At 37.1% G+C, this 18,481-nt stretch overlaps 2 protein-coding genes across 2 annotated transcripts; one reads left to right on the top strand and one right to left on the bottom strand.

Moving 5' to 3' along the window:
- Positions 8,708 to 12,853, top strand: LOC109225750 (pollen receptor-like kinase 3). Its single transcript, XM_019390522.1, has 2 exons — positions 8,708 to 11,394; positions 11,843 to 12,853. Exons 1-2 carry the CDS (start codon positions 10,119 to 10,121, stop codon positions 12,409 to 12,411), a joined length of 1,845 nt encoding a protein of 614 aa, XP_019246067.1. The 5' UTR covers positions 8,708 to 10,118; the 3' UTR covers positions 12,412 to 12,853.
- LOC109225751 lies at positions 12,941 to 15,780 on the bottom strand. Its single transcript, XM_019390524.1, has 6 exons — positions 15,616 to 15,780; positions 15,454 to 15,526; positions 14,874 to 15,370; positions 14,024 to 14,192; positions 13,347 to 13,399; positions 12,941 to 13,266 (listed from the first exon to the last, which is right to left on the bottom strand). Exons 1-5 carry the CDS (start codon positions 15,619 to 15,621, stop codon positions 13,380 to 13,382), a joined length of 765 nt encoding a protein of 254 aa, XP_019246069.1. The 5' UTR covers positions 15,622 to 15,780; the 3' UTR covers positions 12,941 to 13,266; positions 13,347 to 13,379.

Here is an 18,481-nt window from a genome sequence, read left to right as displayed (position 1 = left end):
TTTCTCAAATCAATTCTAAGTGTTTGGCACTGCATAACAAGTGATAATTCTCTTACATTCCTAATCGTCTACATATTATTCTCTGTGGGATTTTACCCCGACTCATAGTTGGGTATATTATATTGCATGCGACCATGTCCATTTACTTTTTAGTAGTGGATTTGGACGTCATCATGTGTGCAGTGGAGTTTCCATTATATGTGTGTGTCGGCCACTCATATAACGTGTTAACTACCAAGACATTTAGGATTGTTTCATTTCTTTCTACTCTAGATCGTTCCATGAAGCTTAGAGCAATAGGTAACCTTCTCTTCCTATCGAATTCCAGATGTATTGAATGCCTAACCGACGCGCAGGAAAAAAAAAACCAAGGTCCTAGAAGGATGATCCCGCTATTGGGGTATAATCATGGAGTGCAGGATGGTAACAAGTGAGACTTGAGAGGATGATGAAAGTGGGATACAATGGATAGTAGTACATATTAGAGCATAACCTTATCAAAAAGTACAAAAGCAGTTATCATATTTTTTGATTATCAGATTACCTCAATCACCAGTTACACAATCTTCCAGTTAGCCGGTTTGTGGTTATTCAGTATGCGAGTTATCATTATTCAGTTGCCAGATCTCCAATTTTCAATGTATCCAAATTCCAGTGACTTGGGAGTATACAATGACGCCTATGGGTGCTAAAAGAAAAGGTAAGTAACCGATATAGTGAAATCTTTGCATGTTTTAGGTCCAGATTATTACTCAAGACAAGCCAGGTCGTGTAGAAAGTGATTTATCAGATAATGATATACTCTGAAGGACATGATTGTGTGTGGTAGTGTATCCCTATGTATTTTACCTCATAGAAAAATTTCATTTTTTATTCATGGAAATGGGGTTGCAGGTTGGATGATGATAGTTCATATGTAAGATCACCGTCTGTGCAACAAGTTAAGAATTAGACCGCAACTGGCATAGAATTGGTCATTATAGTTTTGGACTGAAAAGAGCCTAAAGGCAAAACACCTAGAAGTTAGAAACATTTAATATACCAAAAATGTATCTTTCGTATGATTCTTGTATATGAATAAGAAGATATGGTGTACGAAAATGAGAACATATAGCAACCGATGTTGAATTTCATGGAATGATTTTAAGTTGTTTAGATTTATTCATATGACAACTAGAAAGTACCACGTTAGTAGGTTACTATAAAAAGCAGCTATTATTGTGAGATAAAGGATATGACATTTCCCCTTAAGTTATTTGACTAAGTGTTTACCCCTAATTTTTATAGTCTGATATGATTTTCAAGTATATAGAAAGTTAGGGGTCAGATATTCCATTTTTGTTTAAGACAGATGAAATTCCCTAAGTGTGATCCATGTACATAGTTTAAAAAGAATGATAGAGTGCGGCAGTAGAATATGGTCAGATGATGAGGGAAGTTAGGAGTAACCTTATGCTTCACTTTAGTTATTCAAAGCAGGAGACGAAAATATGATGCTAGCAGGTGGTTAGTAAAAGGATAGTAAGTAAGTTTTGAGTAGATACAACAAATTAGCAATTTCAGCAGAGCTAGTAGAGGTACAATTTGATTTACTTAGTAAAGTTAACACTAGTGAGTGGGTAACAGTTTGAAACACCGAGCACATGTTAGAACATGAAGAATTTAAGTTGAACCCGAAATACAGTGGCAATAGGGAAAACAAATCACCTAGAAGTAAGAGAGAAAACTACATAAGAATAGCCTTTAGGAATTATCAAAATGTGGTTTCTCCAAGATTGACTGTGTGAGCATAGTTAAATTATTAAGATTTTGTATGATAGTTGTGAATACATTAGCTTTCTGTTAAGTGAATAATTTAGCTTTTCCTAGTAAGAAAGATTTCTCAAAAGTAAGTGGGAAGATGAGTCGTCATTGACATAGAGTGCAAAGAATTGCAGAAAATAAGGAAAGTTATTTGGATTCCAACAAAAATAGAAGGATCCGCAAGTATAAGAGCTTTGCTCTAAGGGGTGATGTGAAAATTTTCAGTAAGTCCAATTAGAGATTTGAAACCCGAATAGTTAGTATGGGATATGAAAAAGAAAATCAGTTCAGTAATGAGGAAAAATTGTATAATTACCACAAGGAATATGTCTAGCATGTGTAAGAAACACAAAGTGAGTAGAATGATCACCGAGCTTAGTTATTGATGGTAAAGTGATCACAGAAAAGCTATAAAATCATGCCCATTTATGTGCTATGAGGGTAGTGCCATTGCACGAGACTCTAAAATATGGAGTATAGGTCAAAGACATAGTTAACAACAATACAACAAGTGTTTTCAGGAAGTGCATAAGAAGATAATCAAGTGTGGGAAGTATAACTCATGATTGAGGTAGATAAGATAGCTCTGGTGAAAGAAGTTCAGTGCCTAGCCTAGCTAGGAGTTCAATTTGCGTACTCCAAATATAGTAGAGTTGTTGTCTAGAATATGACTTGTTCCTCCTTAGTAGCCGAACTGAAGGAGAAATAGTTTGATGATCCCTACTTGTTGTAGCTGAAAGAGGGGATTCACGGGCATAAGATGATGGCTTTTACACAAGGGGGAAATGATAGTACTTTGAGGTACCACGATAGACTGTGTGTTCCAACAATAGATGGACTTAGTGAGGGAGGAAGATGTTAGAAGTCCATAATTCCAGGTATTTTCTCCACCCAGGTTCTCCAAAGATGCATTATAATCTCAAGGAGATTTATTGGTGAAACGACATGAAAAAGAACGTTGCAAGATTTGTGGCCAAGTATATGAATTTTTAGCAAGTGAAAGTCGAGCAGCAGGAAACCAAGTGTTTATCTCAAAATACACATATTTGTTTAGTGTAGATGGTAAATATGGACCTTATAATGGGATTATCTCGCTCATTATGAAAGCATGATTTGTATGGGCAAAAGTGTAGATCGCAGATTGACTGGTTCGAAGTAGGCAAAGTGGAGCTATTGGGACCAAATTTGGTCTATCAAGCTATAGAGAAATTCAAGTTCATTCAAGAGAATTTGAAGATGGCTCAGAGTTGCTAAAAGTCCTATTCGCATGTGCAACATAGACACCTTGAGTTTCAAGTTGATGATTGGGTATATTTGAAAGTTTTGCCCATGAAAGGTGTTAAAAGATTTGGGAAGAAAGGAAATCTTAGTCCTAGATACATCGGGCCATATAGGATCCTATGAAGGATCAAGCAAGTAGCTTACAAGTTAAAGTTGTCGCCAAAATTGGTGGTTGTACACCCAGTATTTCACGTGTCATGTAATTTGAGTTTTGAGTATTCAGATCTTATGTCACGATATTTATGTTTCCAGTATTCAGATATCATGTTAGAACCTTCATATATGTTCAGTACTTAGATACTCATATCAGTCTAGTACTCAGATATTCATGCCAGCTTAGTACTCAGATATTAATTTCAGTTCAGTGACCAGATATTCACGTTAGTTTAGTACTCGATCATTCGTGCCAGTTAAGTATTCATATATCCACGTTAGTCCAGAATTCACGTATCCATAACAGACAAGTATTCATGTACATGTTTCATGATATGTGTATTACGAAGACCTATGAAGCTAGCGTTATGATCTGTTAGCTGGCAAGTATTTTAGAGAAAGGTCAAAGGTAGCTATCTTTCTCATTTAGACCTTATATTATAATCTCCATGTCTTTCAGTATTCAGTCAGTTTAGTACCTATTCAGTTCAGTAATCATGTATTCATTCAGTTTAGTATGCACGTGTTTGTGGCATTTCAGTGTTCACATGTTTCCATTAGTCCTGCTTAACGTCTAGAGTTAGTCGTAGTCACAACCAGGACAATCATTGAGGATGAATGACCCCAAGGGGGAGATAATGTAACACTACATAAATCTGGATTAGTTGTGGATGTATTAAATGAGTATTAATGTGACCTTTTAGACATGTGAAGTCCTATCGGGATGAGTATGGGTGGAAACAATTGTTTTAGAATCAAGACCGAGAATGGGGTGCATAAAATTTTATAAAATCGATTAAGTTTATGGGAGGTATGTTTTATAGTCAGACAGTGCAAAGCCATAAAATCTCACGGCCATAGACAGTGCAAGGCACTGTCAAGGGCATTAACATCAGCGCCCCTAATAGTGCAAGGCAGTGTAACATCAGCGCCCCTGACAGTGCAAGGCATTGTAACCTCAGCGTCCCAGACAGTGCAAGGCACTGTAACCTCAGTTCCCCAGACAGTGTTAGGCATTGCAACTTCAGCGCCCCAGACAGTGCAAGGCACTATAGTTTTGGCACCTCTCATGGCGCCTTGCATAGTAAGTTTGGCGCCCCGAAAGGTGCATCGCGCCGACGTTGTTTATCCGAGCTATTTTCATTTTCCTCCTCAGTTTTGGGATGTGTTCTCTTATTTAAAATCCCTACCTCGTTCCCCCATACCCCAAACGCAATAACCTACTCTAGAAAGGGGAGCTCTCAAGGACCCAACTTTCCCAAGGTCCCTCCATCATCCAAGGTAATTTCTAATTATGATTCTAAGCCAATTTCAATTCTCCAACACCTTATTAACATGCGTAAATCCTTTCAATCATTAAATATTCGATCGAGACACCATTGTTGAGAAACAAAACCCTAGAAATTGAAATCAAGAGGATTGAACGTCAAAAGGTAGTGTTTCTACTCCCTAATCATTTATAGCTATGAATTGACGAGTTTTTGGGAGAATTGTTAACGGGTTTGATAAAGAGAACCATAAGAACAATGCTAGGGTTTCGGATTGTTGACTTATGATTGTTGTAAACATTTGGGTGATGAGAAATAGTGTTAGCTACATCTATTTGGGATTGTAGAATCACCTAGAAGTAGTAGAATGAGAACTTGGTGAAGAAAAGACCAATTACTAAGGACTATGAGGCTTTACACCCATAAAGTATTTGATAAAATTCCTAAGTTACCAAAACGTGAGCCGTAGTGCTAATATTGGTTCCTCTTGATATATATTTCCATAGATTATCGTTGAAAGAGGCGACGAAACATTGTGATATACTTAAAGGCCAGACTCAAGGTATGTGAGACTAACTCTCTATGTTTGGGAATGTTAATGATTCTCCCTACACTACGTTTCTTTTACAACGTTACTAATTGCCTCAAAAATATAGTTAAGCCTAGTTCCTTGAATAGTTGTAGAACTTCTATTCTCTAGCTTCATAACTCGTTTATGACTTTCATTCTGAATGTTATGAGCTTAGTGCGTATTCAGTATAGGCTTGGGTTTGATGACCCCAAGTCTTAGTATAGATTACTCAGTATGTTATAATCAATTGAAGTTTCAGTGTTCATAATCAGTTCAAGAATACATGTCTCAGTCTAGTCCTATTCAGTATTCCAGTATTATGTAACTCAGTGTGATTCAGTATTTCAGTATCATGTAACTCAACATGATTCAGTATTTTAGTATCCTGTATTGCATTATGATTCTCAGTTTCTGATTTTAAATTCCTGAATGTTGAACACCTGTATTTGGGCCTGATGCCATAGTTTTTATGCTTTATGCATGTTTGGGTGTGAGACCATAGTTAATGGTTTTTGCATTTTTAGGCCTGAGGCCATAGTTATGTATACATATACTTGAGCCTGAGGCTGTAGCTTGTGCACATATATATTGGGCTCGAGGCCGTAGTTTATTCAGATAAACAGGTTGTTCATCATTTCAGCTATCATTTTTCAGTAATAATTTCAGTTATCAATTATCAGTTATCATTTCAGTTTCAGTTTCAACAGTTAACATTTCAGTTATCAATTGTCAATTCTCAGTTATCAGCTTAGTATTAGTTTTAGCTTTTATAGTTCTTTCTTTTAGTTGCTTTACGTACCAGTGATATTCAAGTGTACTGACGTCCCTTTTGCCTGGGGTCTGTATCTTACGATGCAGGTAATGATTTAGAGGTTCACGATTCAGTGCACTGGGACTCTTGTACCAACTGTGTGGTGATCTCCAGTTCTTTCGGGGAATTATAATTATCTTACAGTCTTCAGTATTTTCAGGCAGTCAATGTTTTCAATACTTCATTAGAGGCTTCATAGACTAGTAACAGTTAGACAGAGTCACAAGCTTTTCTTGTTAAGCAATGTTGGCTATAGATATGTTTCAGACTTGTATTAGTGTTTCCACACTTTGATTTATATCATTCAGCCTTTCAGTATATCAACATGTGTTAGTTTATCTCTAGCATTCCGTATGTTATGATATCACATATTGATTCAGTCTGCAGTTGATTCGCTCGATCACATGTTGTCAGACACCGGGTGCCGTATTACATTCTGGCCCAGGTTCGGAGCGTGATAGGGCATCCTCAGGACCACATCCCAAATTAAATTTGATTTGCGAAGATGATGTCCAATGGTATCACAACTTCGAGCCGGATGGGAGATATATATCTGACATGGAGATCAATGTGAGCGCTTTGGATTGGAACTTCCTTGAGGTGCTAGCAAGGTTGAAAAGTTTGAAGATGGATAAATTACTTGAGTGTCCTGGACATGAAAACTTGAGCATGGTGAAGGTGTTGTATGCAAATTGGAACGAGCACAGGTTCATGTCATGGGTCAGAGGAAAGGAGGTGTCACTGGATAGTGAGTCATTGTGCAAGTTCTTAGGTGTTGACTGTACCCTCTCCTCCCTCCCCCCAAAGATTTTGCCAAAGTTTGTGAAGAGCCGAGCTACACTAATATTCGTCACACTCTTTGTGGGGTATATTCAAATGCCAAGTGAACAAGAACCAAGGGTGATACCCACAATGAGCTACTCCGGGTTGATTTCAACAAGACTACTAAGGTGTGGAAGAATTTTGTGCAAGGTAGGTTGATGCATGTGGAACATAACACTAGATGCACTCGTGCTCGGGTGTTCTTAATTTTCTTTCTGATGACTGGGAGGCTGGTCAATGTTGGTGAGATCATGCTTGGAGAGATGGTCCGTACACGATTTTGGCGGAAGATAAAAAGGTATTTCTATGGTAATCTTCTAACACAGTTTATGTTATCTTGTGAGGTCCCTGAGTAACCTGGGTACAATGACGTGGTGAGATATCTGAAGGGTTTGATGTACATCACATCATTGCTGGATACCACTGCCAAGCTGCGCCCGACGGCTCGGAATGAGCGTGAGGAGAACTTCAACAGAGATATTTATTGTTCACTGAACTTGATGATGAGCCGGATGGGAGTGACTCATGTGGAACAGATAGCTGTGCAATGACTTGTCTTGCGCTTTGAATGAGATGTTAAGGATAGCTCCTAGTAGTCCCATTCACCCATCTGAAGATGAGAATACAACAAAGGATCGGATGATGAGGGTGATGCTACTGCTTAGGTTACGAGGGCGATGACTTTGGTCCCTCTTGGTGCAGATGATGATGAGCCTGGAGCTTTGGATGGTGGACGTTATGATGATGAAGGATTTGAGTATGATCTGGATGGGTCAGAGTGGCAGAGAGTTTTTCTCTCCACCTTACCGTTGTTTTGATATTTTATATGCATCGAGGATTATGCATGATATAAGTATGAGGTGGGAAAATTACTTTTTGTATAGTGTAATTGTACAAACATTGTCATTATTTTTCTTTTTATAACCTGTGGCTAGTAGTAGTCTATCTTAGAGTGGTAGAAAAATATTGAAAATAAAAAAACAAAAAAACGAAAAATAAAACAAATTCAGAAAAACTCGGACTTCTCCCGATAATGGATATCTTGGACAACTTTCTTGAGGGATTAAGGTCCGATTAAAAATACCAAAAATATTTCCCTTTTCTTTTATTAGGATAGTTAAGTACTAATTCCCTTCATTTTTCTTTGGGCGCCGGTTCTTTTTCAAGAGTGCAACTTGAACCGGGTATTTTGATTTTATCATTTTAGGAGTAGGTTAGAAAGAAACTGAGTTGTTCAAGATATCTGTTGACATGTTTGGTGCTTGTACATTTATGCTATGGCATGCGCTTTATCTTCCTGTTGTATTTGATTTGAAAAGTGATGCCTAAGTGAAAATGAATAGCCTATTCTATGACGCATTTTCTCAGTTGTTTGACTCATATGACATTTAGTGCATTATTACTTAAAATTCTCAACTATTTGTGCTTGGTTGACTTGAAAGTTGAACAGAACCGTCTTGATTGAGTTATGTTCAATGTGTGTGTGAGGAGTTGTTAATCATTTTGTACTATCCTGTGTAGTCTAGAAGTTTCCATGTGTGTTAATCAAAGTGGAATCATTAAGTAGTGCTAGTCTAGGGGATGACATAGGTTGTTCTTTGCTTGATCATAGATGTGCTAGTTACTTACAAATAATATTTTCCGTTGTTAGCCTCCTTTGAGCCTGTAGACCTTTCCTTGGAACCCACATTACAAGGCATATCCCCATTTTTGTTCTTCGCTCAAGCTTGTTGAACCTTTACCCCCGAAGGCACTTAGTCGCTAAAAGAAGTAAGGTGAGATGTCTGGAAGTAGCTTTTGAGTGGACTACGAAAGGGCTCACAAGGTGCACTAAAGTTATAAAAAGGGCACTAGCCGATGAACCTTAATGTAAGAAGTGTGTGTAGAAAAAAAAAAGGAGAAGAAAAAGAAAAGAAAAGAAAAAATACAAACAATTAAATATGAACAATGTTGATATTCAAAAAGAAAAAAAAAACACACATCCAAATCCTCCTAATTCGTGCTAGTGGGGATATAGAAGTGCTTAATTGAAAAAGTGTTATGTATATATGGTTTGTCGCAAGGTGAATTTGTTAAGAAGAATATATGCTCGATTGTTGAGTGTAGTGTATTAAAGTGCTTAGGATGGTAAGTCACTATTGCTAAATTATCTTACCCGTCCCTTAGCCTGCATTAAAACCAGGAAATACCTAATTAATCCTTGACTTGGCTGGCTTAGATTAGTAGAGATATACACTATGCGCAAGCTTATGGTACGACTACGGGATGCACATGAACTTCTTTGTGAGAATGAGTGACTTTTTTCGGTTGTGTGATGTCCTTAAACTATGTTCAAAATTATACTTGAATGTGTGAACTACTTTTATAATCACTTTGTTGATCGTTGGTGAGGGCACATGGTCTCATGATGGATTGGTAATGTTGTTAACTTCTCTTGTTGGTGAGTGCGTGAGTAGAAGGTTCTTAGTGGTAACGAGTCAGCTCTTGAGATATGGTGGTTATGGGTAGGTTGTTTGAATTTGTTGAATTGAAACGCTTATACTTTGGCATTTTAATACGGGAATAATGTGAGTTTTGTACGCTTATGCTTGATTGTCAGTATCGATCATAGTCAAGGGTAGAGTGTATTATTGAAATTGAGTTGTTCCTCCACAGTTGAGGTGTAAGTTGTTGGGGTATAGTTGAGAGTTAGAGTGCTCGAGGGCGAGCAAGAATCTAAGTATGGGCTGTTGATATTCGGCTTAATGTATATATATTTATATGCATATCGCCTCGCATTATGCTCATATTTCATGGCTTTTGTATGTGTAATGTAATGATTTATACTCATTCGAGTATTTTTATGTGTAAGAATCATCCGGAAGTGATGTGGGACAAAAGGCACAAGTTGAAGCAAAAAGAGAAGAAGGCGAAAAAAATGCCCAGTCTAGTGCCCAGGACACTGTGTCGCGCTGCCTAGGCGCTAAAACCAGTCTCGAAAAATTCTGGGCAACAAGCCTTTGTCTGCGGCGAGATTATAGTTTCTCAGAGACAAACTAAATGACAAGTCCACCTTGACTTTGCAAGGGGATTGTTAGACCATCCTGATCTTCTCACCATTTGAATTAGATTCTCTTCATAATGATATGGGTGTATATATAGTCAAATTTTCCTAAATTAGCGACGATGCCTCTTCACCATAGACAAGGTAAATGCAAGGTCCACCTCTCTTTCTATCCATCATTCTGAATCTGTTCTTAGACAATCATTCTGTGTCCTCTAGGAGTATTCAACTCTGACAACAAATCTTTGTCAAAAAATACACCACCCACCTTAGTCCCCCCTAAACACACACCATGACACACCTCCTAAGAAAAAAATCAGAGAAATTCTCTCTCTATTTACAGCGGCACATTGTTTCTCCACAATTATGGCCGCTGTCCTCTTCCCCCACCTTCTTTCCTTAGTCTTTTTCCTCCTTTTTCTATCACATCCACCTCCTTGTTTTTCCATTGGAGATGATGAAGCCCTGGTTGAATTTAAAGAATTGTTAACAAATACCTCAGCTCTTGATTCCTCATGGAAAAAAGGAACAAATCCTTGTGACAATAACAAGAAATGGGTTGGTGTTCAATGTGAAAAAAATGTTGTCCAAGGCCTAATTCTTGGTGGATTTGGCCTCTCAGGGGATATTGATGTTGATTCATTGGTTAGGCTTCAAGGCCTTAGGGTGCTCAATCTTGCAAACAACTCTTTCTCAGGGTTCATTCCTGAATTTTTTATGCTTGGTGCCCTTAAGTCTCTATTCATTGATGGGAATCAGTTTACAGGGGAAATCCCTGGAAATTTCTTCTCCAAAATGTCATCTCTCAGGAAAGTCTGGCTTTCGCGAAACAAGTTTTCAGGGAAAATTCCTGATTCTTTAGCTAGTTTGAAATATCTTTTGGAACTTCGCCTGGACAATAATGAATTATCAGGGGCAATTCCATCTTTGTCACAGGGGACTCTGATATCAATCAACCTGTCAAATAATAAATTACAAGGCGAAATCCCACAAGTTTTGTCAAGATTTGGTTCAGACCCCTTTCAAGGAAATCCAGAGCTATGTGGACAACAATTAGGGAGAGAATGCAAGGCTGCAGCCTCAGGGGAAAAATCTGAAGGTTCCAGCATAAAATGGATAATTATAGGCTTAGTGGTTGTTTTGTTATTGGTGGCTATATTTTTTAAGACAAAGCGCAGGGAAGATCATTTCGAAAAGCTTGAAAAAGAGAATCTTGATGAATCTGTGAGCGTGAATATTCCAAGAACAAACAAGAGAAGCATGAGCTTGTGCAACTCCATGCGCTCATCAAGGAGAGGACGCTCGCGAAGTGGCAGCGATATGGGTGATCTTGTGGTGGTAAATGAAGAAAGAGGTATATTTGGATTGCCTGATTTGATGAAGGCATCAGCTGAAGTCCTCGGGAATGGAGGATTAGGATCAGCTTATAAGGCAGTACTGGGAAATGGTTTATCACTCGTCGTGAAGAGGTTGAGGGAGATAAATAAATTGAATAAGGAAACCTTTGATACAGAGATCAGAAAGCTTGCCAAGTTAAGGCATAGGAATTTATTGCAACCATTGGCATACCATTACAGGAAAGAGGAGAAGCTGGTGGTGTCTGAGTACATTCCAAAAGGCAGCCTGTTGTATTTGTTACATGGTAGGACTTCTTTGGCTCTGTATCTTTTTGATGCTAGCTTCTTATCTTCTTTTCATGTGCATAAGTAGAGATTATCTCATGATGGAGATATCATTTATCTTTATCAAATTAGTCTGCCATTTTTCTCAAGTTCCATTGGAACGATTCTTTTTAAGTCTCGCCATTCACATAGTTCATCACAATGTTCTTAGATTGCGCAAAACATTTGCATTCTTGTCATTGATCTTCCCCTCTCCCGGAAAAGAAAAACATAGAAAGTGTGCAACTTTAGATGTTTGAATAAATACAACTGCTTGTGAAGTTCCAGAATTTTGTTAAATCGGACTCTTAGAGTGCCTCGAAGTAATTTTCACATTATATATTTAACATGTCCATTTCGAAGCTGCTTCTATAACATATACTCTTTTTGTGTTAATTTATCATCTGAGGTTTTATCCGGAAATTTCAGGTGATCGCGGCATAGCACATGCTCAGTTAAATTGGCCTACACGCCTGAAAATCATCCATGGAGTTGCCAATGGAATGAAATTTCTTCATTCTGAGTTTGCATCATATGATGTACCTCATGGGAACCTTAAATCTAGCAACATTCTTCTTACTTCAAATAATGAACCACTTCTCACAGATTATGCTTTTTACCCACTAATCAACAATTCACAAGCTGTCCAATCCCTTTTTGCTTATAAATCTCCTGAAGCCATACTAAACCAACAAATCTCGCCAAAAAGTGATGTCTATTGTCTTGGAATCATAATTCTTGAAATTCTTACTGGGAAATTCCCGTCACAGTATCTCAGCAACCAAAAGTGTGGAACCGATGTTGTGCAGTGGGCGCAGTCAGCAGTTGAAGAGAAGAGAGTATCAGAACTGATTGATCCACAAATAGCAACAGCAAAAGATTCTCTTGAAAAGATGGAGACGCTCCTTTATATAGGAGCTGCGTGCACTGAAAGCGACCATGATAAGAGAATTGACATGAAGGAAGCGATAAGGAGGATTGAAGAGATAGAAAGTTAATTTGATGGATTCAACTTCTGAAAGGTGATTGGTTAGCGGGAGGCTCAATTTCTCCGGCTAATGATCAATGCATGAGCTCTACAAAAAATTAGTTGGCAAAGTTCTTGTTTATAACTCTCCATGACTACACAGTAGAGCATCAAGGAAGCCCCGAGACCGAAAGGATTTGTTGTAATAGGAGAGTGAAGGAGCTTAATTTCATTATGTGTTTTATATGTTACATGGATGCTTCATTTGTTTAGAAATATCTATGTCAAACTGGTGTGACATGGTTGCGGATTCTTCACATGCACTACATGTTAGTAAAGCTGAAAATAACTCTATGAAAAATTACACACTCATATCGGATACTAATCATTCATGAGACCATGTAACATAAAGCAACTTCAACTTTTCTCTCTACAGTTTATTGTATTCAGATCACCAATGCAGATATTCTCTATGTACAGCTTCAGTCATACACTTACACATGATCTATCTCTTTGAATTGAATTGAACATGGATGGAATGCCATTTAAAACAGTGACTACATTAAGAGTAAAAGTAAAGACTACCATCTGTGCAGAGCATCAAAGAAGCCCACCTTTTATTAGATCTGCTAGAATATCAAATTTAAAAATACACCATATATTTTCTGTCCTCTTGAAACACTTAAGCATGAAGTGTGCCGAGTTCCGTAAGCTTACAACCTGGCAAAAATCCAGTCCCATTGGAACAGGAGGGTGAATGAAGTTCAATTTTGTCTTGGGATGGTGCCTGTCAACGCTTCCATATCATGCAGTGAAAACATATTCACCTCTACTAAAATCTTATAAGAATTTGAATTTTGGACAGCCAAAAGGAACAGAATTGAATCTGCAATAAGTAATAAACATTGATGAGAATTTTTGATGGATAATGACTGATGACATGCAACATATCAAGTTTATTGTTACCTCTATTTTTCAACTGGCTATGGAATAGGTCAATCATATCTCTAGTACAATAACTGCACAACAAGAATGAACAAAGTTAACATCCTCAAAAAGTTATTGGCCACAAACTAGAAGATTTCATTTATTTAGGTATTCATCCTGAGCTAAGTTGCTCCGACATGGCATTTTAGGTGTTGCACCCGTGTCGACGCGACACTAGTATGGGTGTAGGTACGGGATCCGTACCGGATCTGGTCAAACAATTTTGGGTACTCTAACCATGATGGATGGAAAAATTCGAGACGAGATACAATTTGATTCCCGAAATCAGAACCAAAACTAGGGTAAATTTGAAGAAAATAGGATACCTTATCTAGAAAATCAATCATTTACTTATCTACAACTTAAAAATAAAAAGAAATCTACAGTTTACAAGCTATACATAAGTATTCCACAAAATTTCTCATAATTTAGAGATATTTTTGTATATTTATATTTTGAATTATTTTTAGCTGCATCCCCGCACCCGCACCCATGTCCATATCCCCGAATCTTAAAATTTATATCTCGAAGGATCCTATCTCTAGATCCGCACCCATGTCCGAGCAACTTAGATCCTGAGAGCTTCTTGCAAGTGCTTGTCATGTTAATGTAAATAGTAGATATGGAGATTTATCTAGGTTAATCATTAAACTTACAATCAGAATCAGAGTTGTCCCATTTATTTTTATGCTTCACAGTCTCAAATGCTTCATCTTCACCATCAGTCTCAACTATATTTCCATTGTCCAAATATTTCTTTTTCATGGCAGCCCTTGGACTGGATGCTTGCGGGAATATCTTTTTGTGAATGATGGCCCTCAGAATCTGCAGATAGCATTATTTTTCACGTTTAAAATAAAATCACTAAGTTTAATTTGTGAAAATAAAATCTGCATAAGAACAGAAGATCAATAAAGCTTTTACATAAATAGATGGGGTCTCCCTAAAAATATGTTGATGAAAAGATCAACTATTCACAACCAAAATTTAAATTTAAAGCAACTATAAGTACAGTTCATGATTTAATGTGTCTATCATTGTCTAATTGAACTTTGAGATCCAGGATGATTTATTGATAAAACATGCTTGACCCAGCCAAAACAGATAAATATTGAGGACATTGATCAACATGCTGCAAAGTTTGTAAACATGTAAAAAATAAGAAAAGGGAACAGTAGACAATATTAATGCCTACCATATGCTCCTTCTTATTTTTTATCACACACTTTCATTTTAAATCTTTTACGAAAAGAATGACACCTTTCTATATTTAGGTCTTTTTAAATTTAAACTTTCCATTTTACTATTAGTGACCTACCCTTATAGCCACATAAACGTAATGGCATGTTTAGAAGTACAAGTTTTAAGGATACTTTAGGCATATTGCATAAGTAGTTCTTTCTCAAGCGATGTCCCAATTAAATACAACTGTATGAAATGAAATGGAGGGAACATAATAACATATCTTTTATAAGGTTTTTTTAAAAGTTGATAGAGTGTACAAACCTTCTCCAATCTTAATTTCTCTAACTTTGACTGAGAAATGGGATCTCTCAAAAGAGGGGGAGAAGGGACTGTGAATCGACCTCTGCAGGAAAATGCCTTCTCAAGGAGATAAGACAATGTCTTTTTACTAATGCCACTGTTTGTGTTTTCCAATTGAACTTCTTGCCTTTTGCCACATACAATACTGTTACTCTGCTTGAGATTATTCTCTTTATCAACTTCTAATCTTTGTAGACAATCAAAGAATTTCTCAAGATCCTTCGTCGAACCCTTAGCCGGATCAGGGGAAGTACTATCACAGAGTAGTAGTTTTAGTTCTTTTTGAAGTTGTCCAACTTCTTCAGGTGTAAGCTTTTCTAGATGATCAGGGCAGGAAGGCTGATGATTCAAGTTCCCAACATCTTTATTAAAACTCTTATTTCCAAATGTCCCAATAGCAAGAAGTTCAGTAGGCCAGTCATTGAATTCTTCTCTACAGGGTTGATGCAACATATGATCTATTGTAAGGACAAAACAGTTATTAGAAACACACGAAGGATCAAAACTCCTGAAGAAATCAGAGGAAATCATGAATGCTTACTTGTAACTGTCACTGATTTTTTTTGGTTGGTTCCTTGCTTTCCATTCTTCTTGCTTTGGAACCAATTAAAGATCTGCTCAACATAAATGCTAAAATTTTTAGGTAAAGAATACACACCTTATTCTTTGCTATGCAAGTGTTAAATTTGTCCAACTTAATTACCTTCATTCTTGGAGAAGTGCAGACTATGGCAGGTTGGAAGGCTCTGTCAATGCGATTAGGGCGGGCTTATAGGAATGTTTGTTTGAACACAAATCCCGTAGGACAAAGGAAGCTGAGCTTCTTGACTTTTATATAGAGATGGGATAGCACGAATTTCCAGAGTCATTGCCAAGCTGGAAGCAATGGTTCAATTTCCTACACGGCTGTACCTGCCGACTTTTTTAGTGTCTTTTTTACATGGCATTTTCTTCAACTTAAGAAGGGTTTTCTTAGTATAACATGCAAATCGAAACTCTAGCTACATAAGAGATGCACCACTTGTTAATGAACTATTAGGATTGAATTTTTTTTTAAAGATAACTAGGTTGAAGTAAAGGTGTCTAATGGGCCGGGTCAAACCATTTACAGCCCTGTCATGACCCAATTTAGAATTGTGACCGGCGGTAACAAGTAAGTGCTCCCAAGAAAGCCTTATCGGTATTCTACAGAAAAACGGACAGAGTTTTCCATGTTTTTGGACTATCCAAAAAATTTCATGTCTCAAATCAACAATCAACCATCCTAATATCAAGCCAGACAATCAACAACTTATCAATTAACCAAAACAAGTCTCCACCATTACTAATCAATCCACTAACAACCAGAAATACTAATTTATCTCCAAATTCGATAAGAAAGTGCAATACTTATCACAAGTCTATAATAACGAAAGAATACTCATGATACTAAAAGAATGACTATGGAGCGACTCTAAGAGTTCCAATAAAAGACCATAATAATAAATAAACTCTCCGCCTACGCGAACAAGTGCGAGGCTCACCAAGAAATATCAACCTGTGCGCTCTAATGAAATCCTCGCCTGCGTCAACTGCTGTTTCTGAAAAAAATACAGCGGAGAGTGAGTCGCTAGCTTAGTGAGTAATAACACTTAACCACAACCGTTTTTTTTTTTGGGGACAAGTCAGAAAACATGCTAGTATATTAAACAGAAAATATCATAAAAATGCCCTTTCAGAAATAATAAATAATTTTCTGTCTCATCATGTTTTTCTTATAGTATATAATACAATTGACAATTCAGTAAGCTCTGTAACCACTGTATAATATCAATATTCATATTTGGGAGGTTTCAATGAACGGATCATATAATCGGTATAATTGTGGACTTCATTGCACGAAGTCAAGTATAACGATAGTCTACTCGAGGGAAATCAGTAACGGTATGCTAGTTCTACCTTCCCACTAGCGAGGGCTGTAATGGTAATCGGTAATTACAAGGTGCACCAGGTCTAACGAACCGGCCATTAGCTACGGGATCCTTCAAAATCTCCTCCTATTTATACTTGTCTCTGTAATACTTATATACTCATAGAAAAATATTTTAAAATAATATATGGCATTTCGGTTCTTATCAAATCATGAAATTTCGTTTCGATAACGATAAATCATTTCTCAAGTAACGGTAAAACATATTCAGTAACTATGAGAATATTCAGAATAACAGTAATCATCTCAAATAAATATAGTGGTGTCATATCAAGTAAAGGACTCGTCTCACGTGCAATTTCAAAGCAGTCGGTAATATGTTCATATTTAAAATCATATGTAAATCATGCTAGTTGTAGAAACCCAAACTGCGGTAAGGTCACTACTCACCTCTTGATTCCAAATTGCCAGAACTCGACTTCTAATCGATCCAAATGCTCAATTTGCGTGCAATCTATAAATCAATATAGATCTAGTGTTACCACTCTTGAACTCTATAATCTATTTCACTTTCAGTAGAATTTTTCCCCCCGCTTATAACCAACATCTTAGTTCCACTTTACCACATCCATTAGACTATGTATCATCTTTATAAAAAAAGGAAAATAACTATCTATCACTAATTTATTCTTCCAAACATAAAATCTTTGTACTACTCCTTTACTAAATTATAGAGGGAAATTGCGGAATTAGTAATAATAAGTTTACATCTTGTATCCTCTTATAACCATTTACAGCCCAGACCGAACCGGGAGTTGACATTGTTGTTACTGGCTTTCATTGGTATCCCAAGACTTTGAATAGGTTAATTTGGTTGATTGGAACTTATGTGAAAATCTTGGTTTTCATTCGGAATTTCTAAGTGTGATTCAGACGCATTCGGAGAAGTTTGAATGTTTGAAAGCTAGTAAATGGATTCGATCTTCGATTCTTGGTTTTGATGTTATTATTCATGTTTTGAGATTTTGAACAAGTTATAATAAGATATTTGTACTTGTTGGTATGATTGGACGGAGTCCCGATGGCTCGGGTGTGTATTGAGTCATTGGTTGAGAAACTAGTTACGTTAAAAATTTGGAGTTTGACCATGGCCAACATCCGGTCAAGATAAACTCTTTTTATTTTTTTGAGTGCATGAGCAGGTTTGTAGCGTATTTTATGATTGAAATACATATATGATTTATGTCTAGAAGGTTCCAGATGAGTTTCAGGGTAGTTTTGGATCATTTCTGTGGAGTTTTGGATTGTTGATGCTGATACTTCGCAATTGCAAACTTTTGGTGACAATTGCGAACTCCGCATTTGCGATATTCTGGTCGCAATTGCAAATATGTGGTCACAATTACGAAATCCACAATTGTGAACCAGTGGCCGCAATTATGAACATTCGTAATTGCGACCTTTTGATCGTAAATGCATCATATGTAGCTGGGTTAATAGTTGGAATTTCGGGATCTTAGCTCCCTCTTTCATATTTTGAACCTAGATTTGTTGAGGGGTGGTTGTTTCTTGGGGATTTTTATACAAGCCAAGAGGCTAAGTTGTTTCTACCTAATTGTGATTATATTTCAAGAATCTACATGGATTTCTACACCAAAAA

Source organism: Nicotiana attenuata, chromosome 5 (genome assembly GCF_001879085.1).
Source record: "Nicotiana attenuata strain UT chromosome 5, NIATTr2, whole genome shotgun sequence".
NCBI classification, from domain to species: domain Eukaryota; kingdom Viridiplantae; phylum Streptophyta; class Magnoliopsida; order Solanales; family Solanaceae; genus Nicotiana; species Nicotiana attenuata.
The sequence above is the reverse complement of the archived record's forward strand: the minus strand, read 5'-3'. Positions and strand labels throughout refer to the sequence as shown.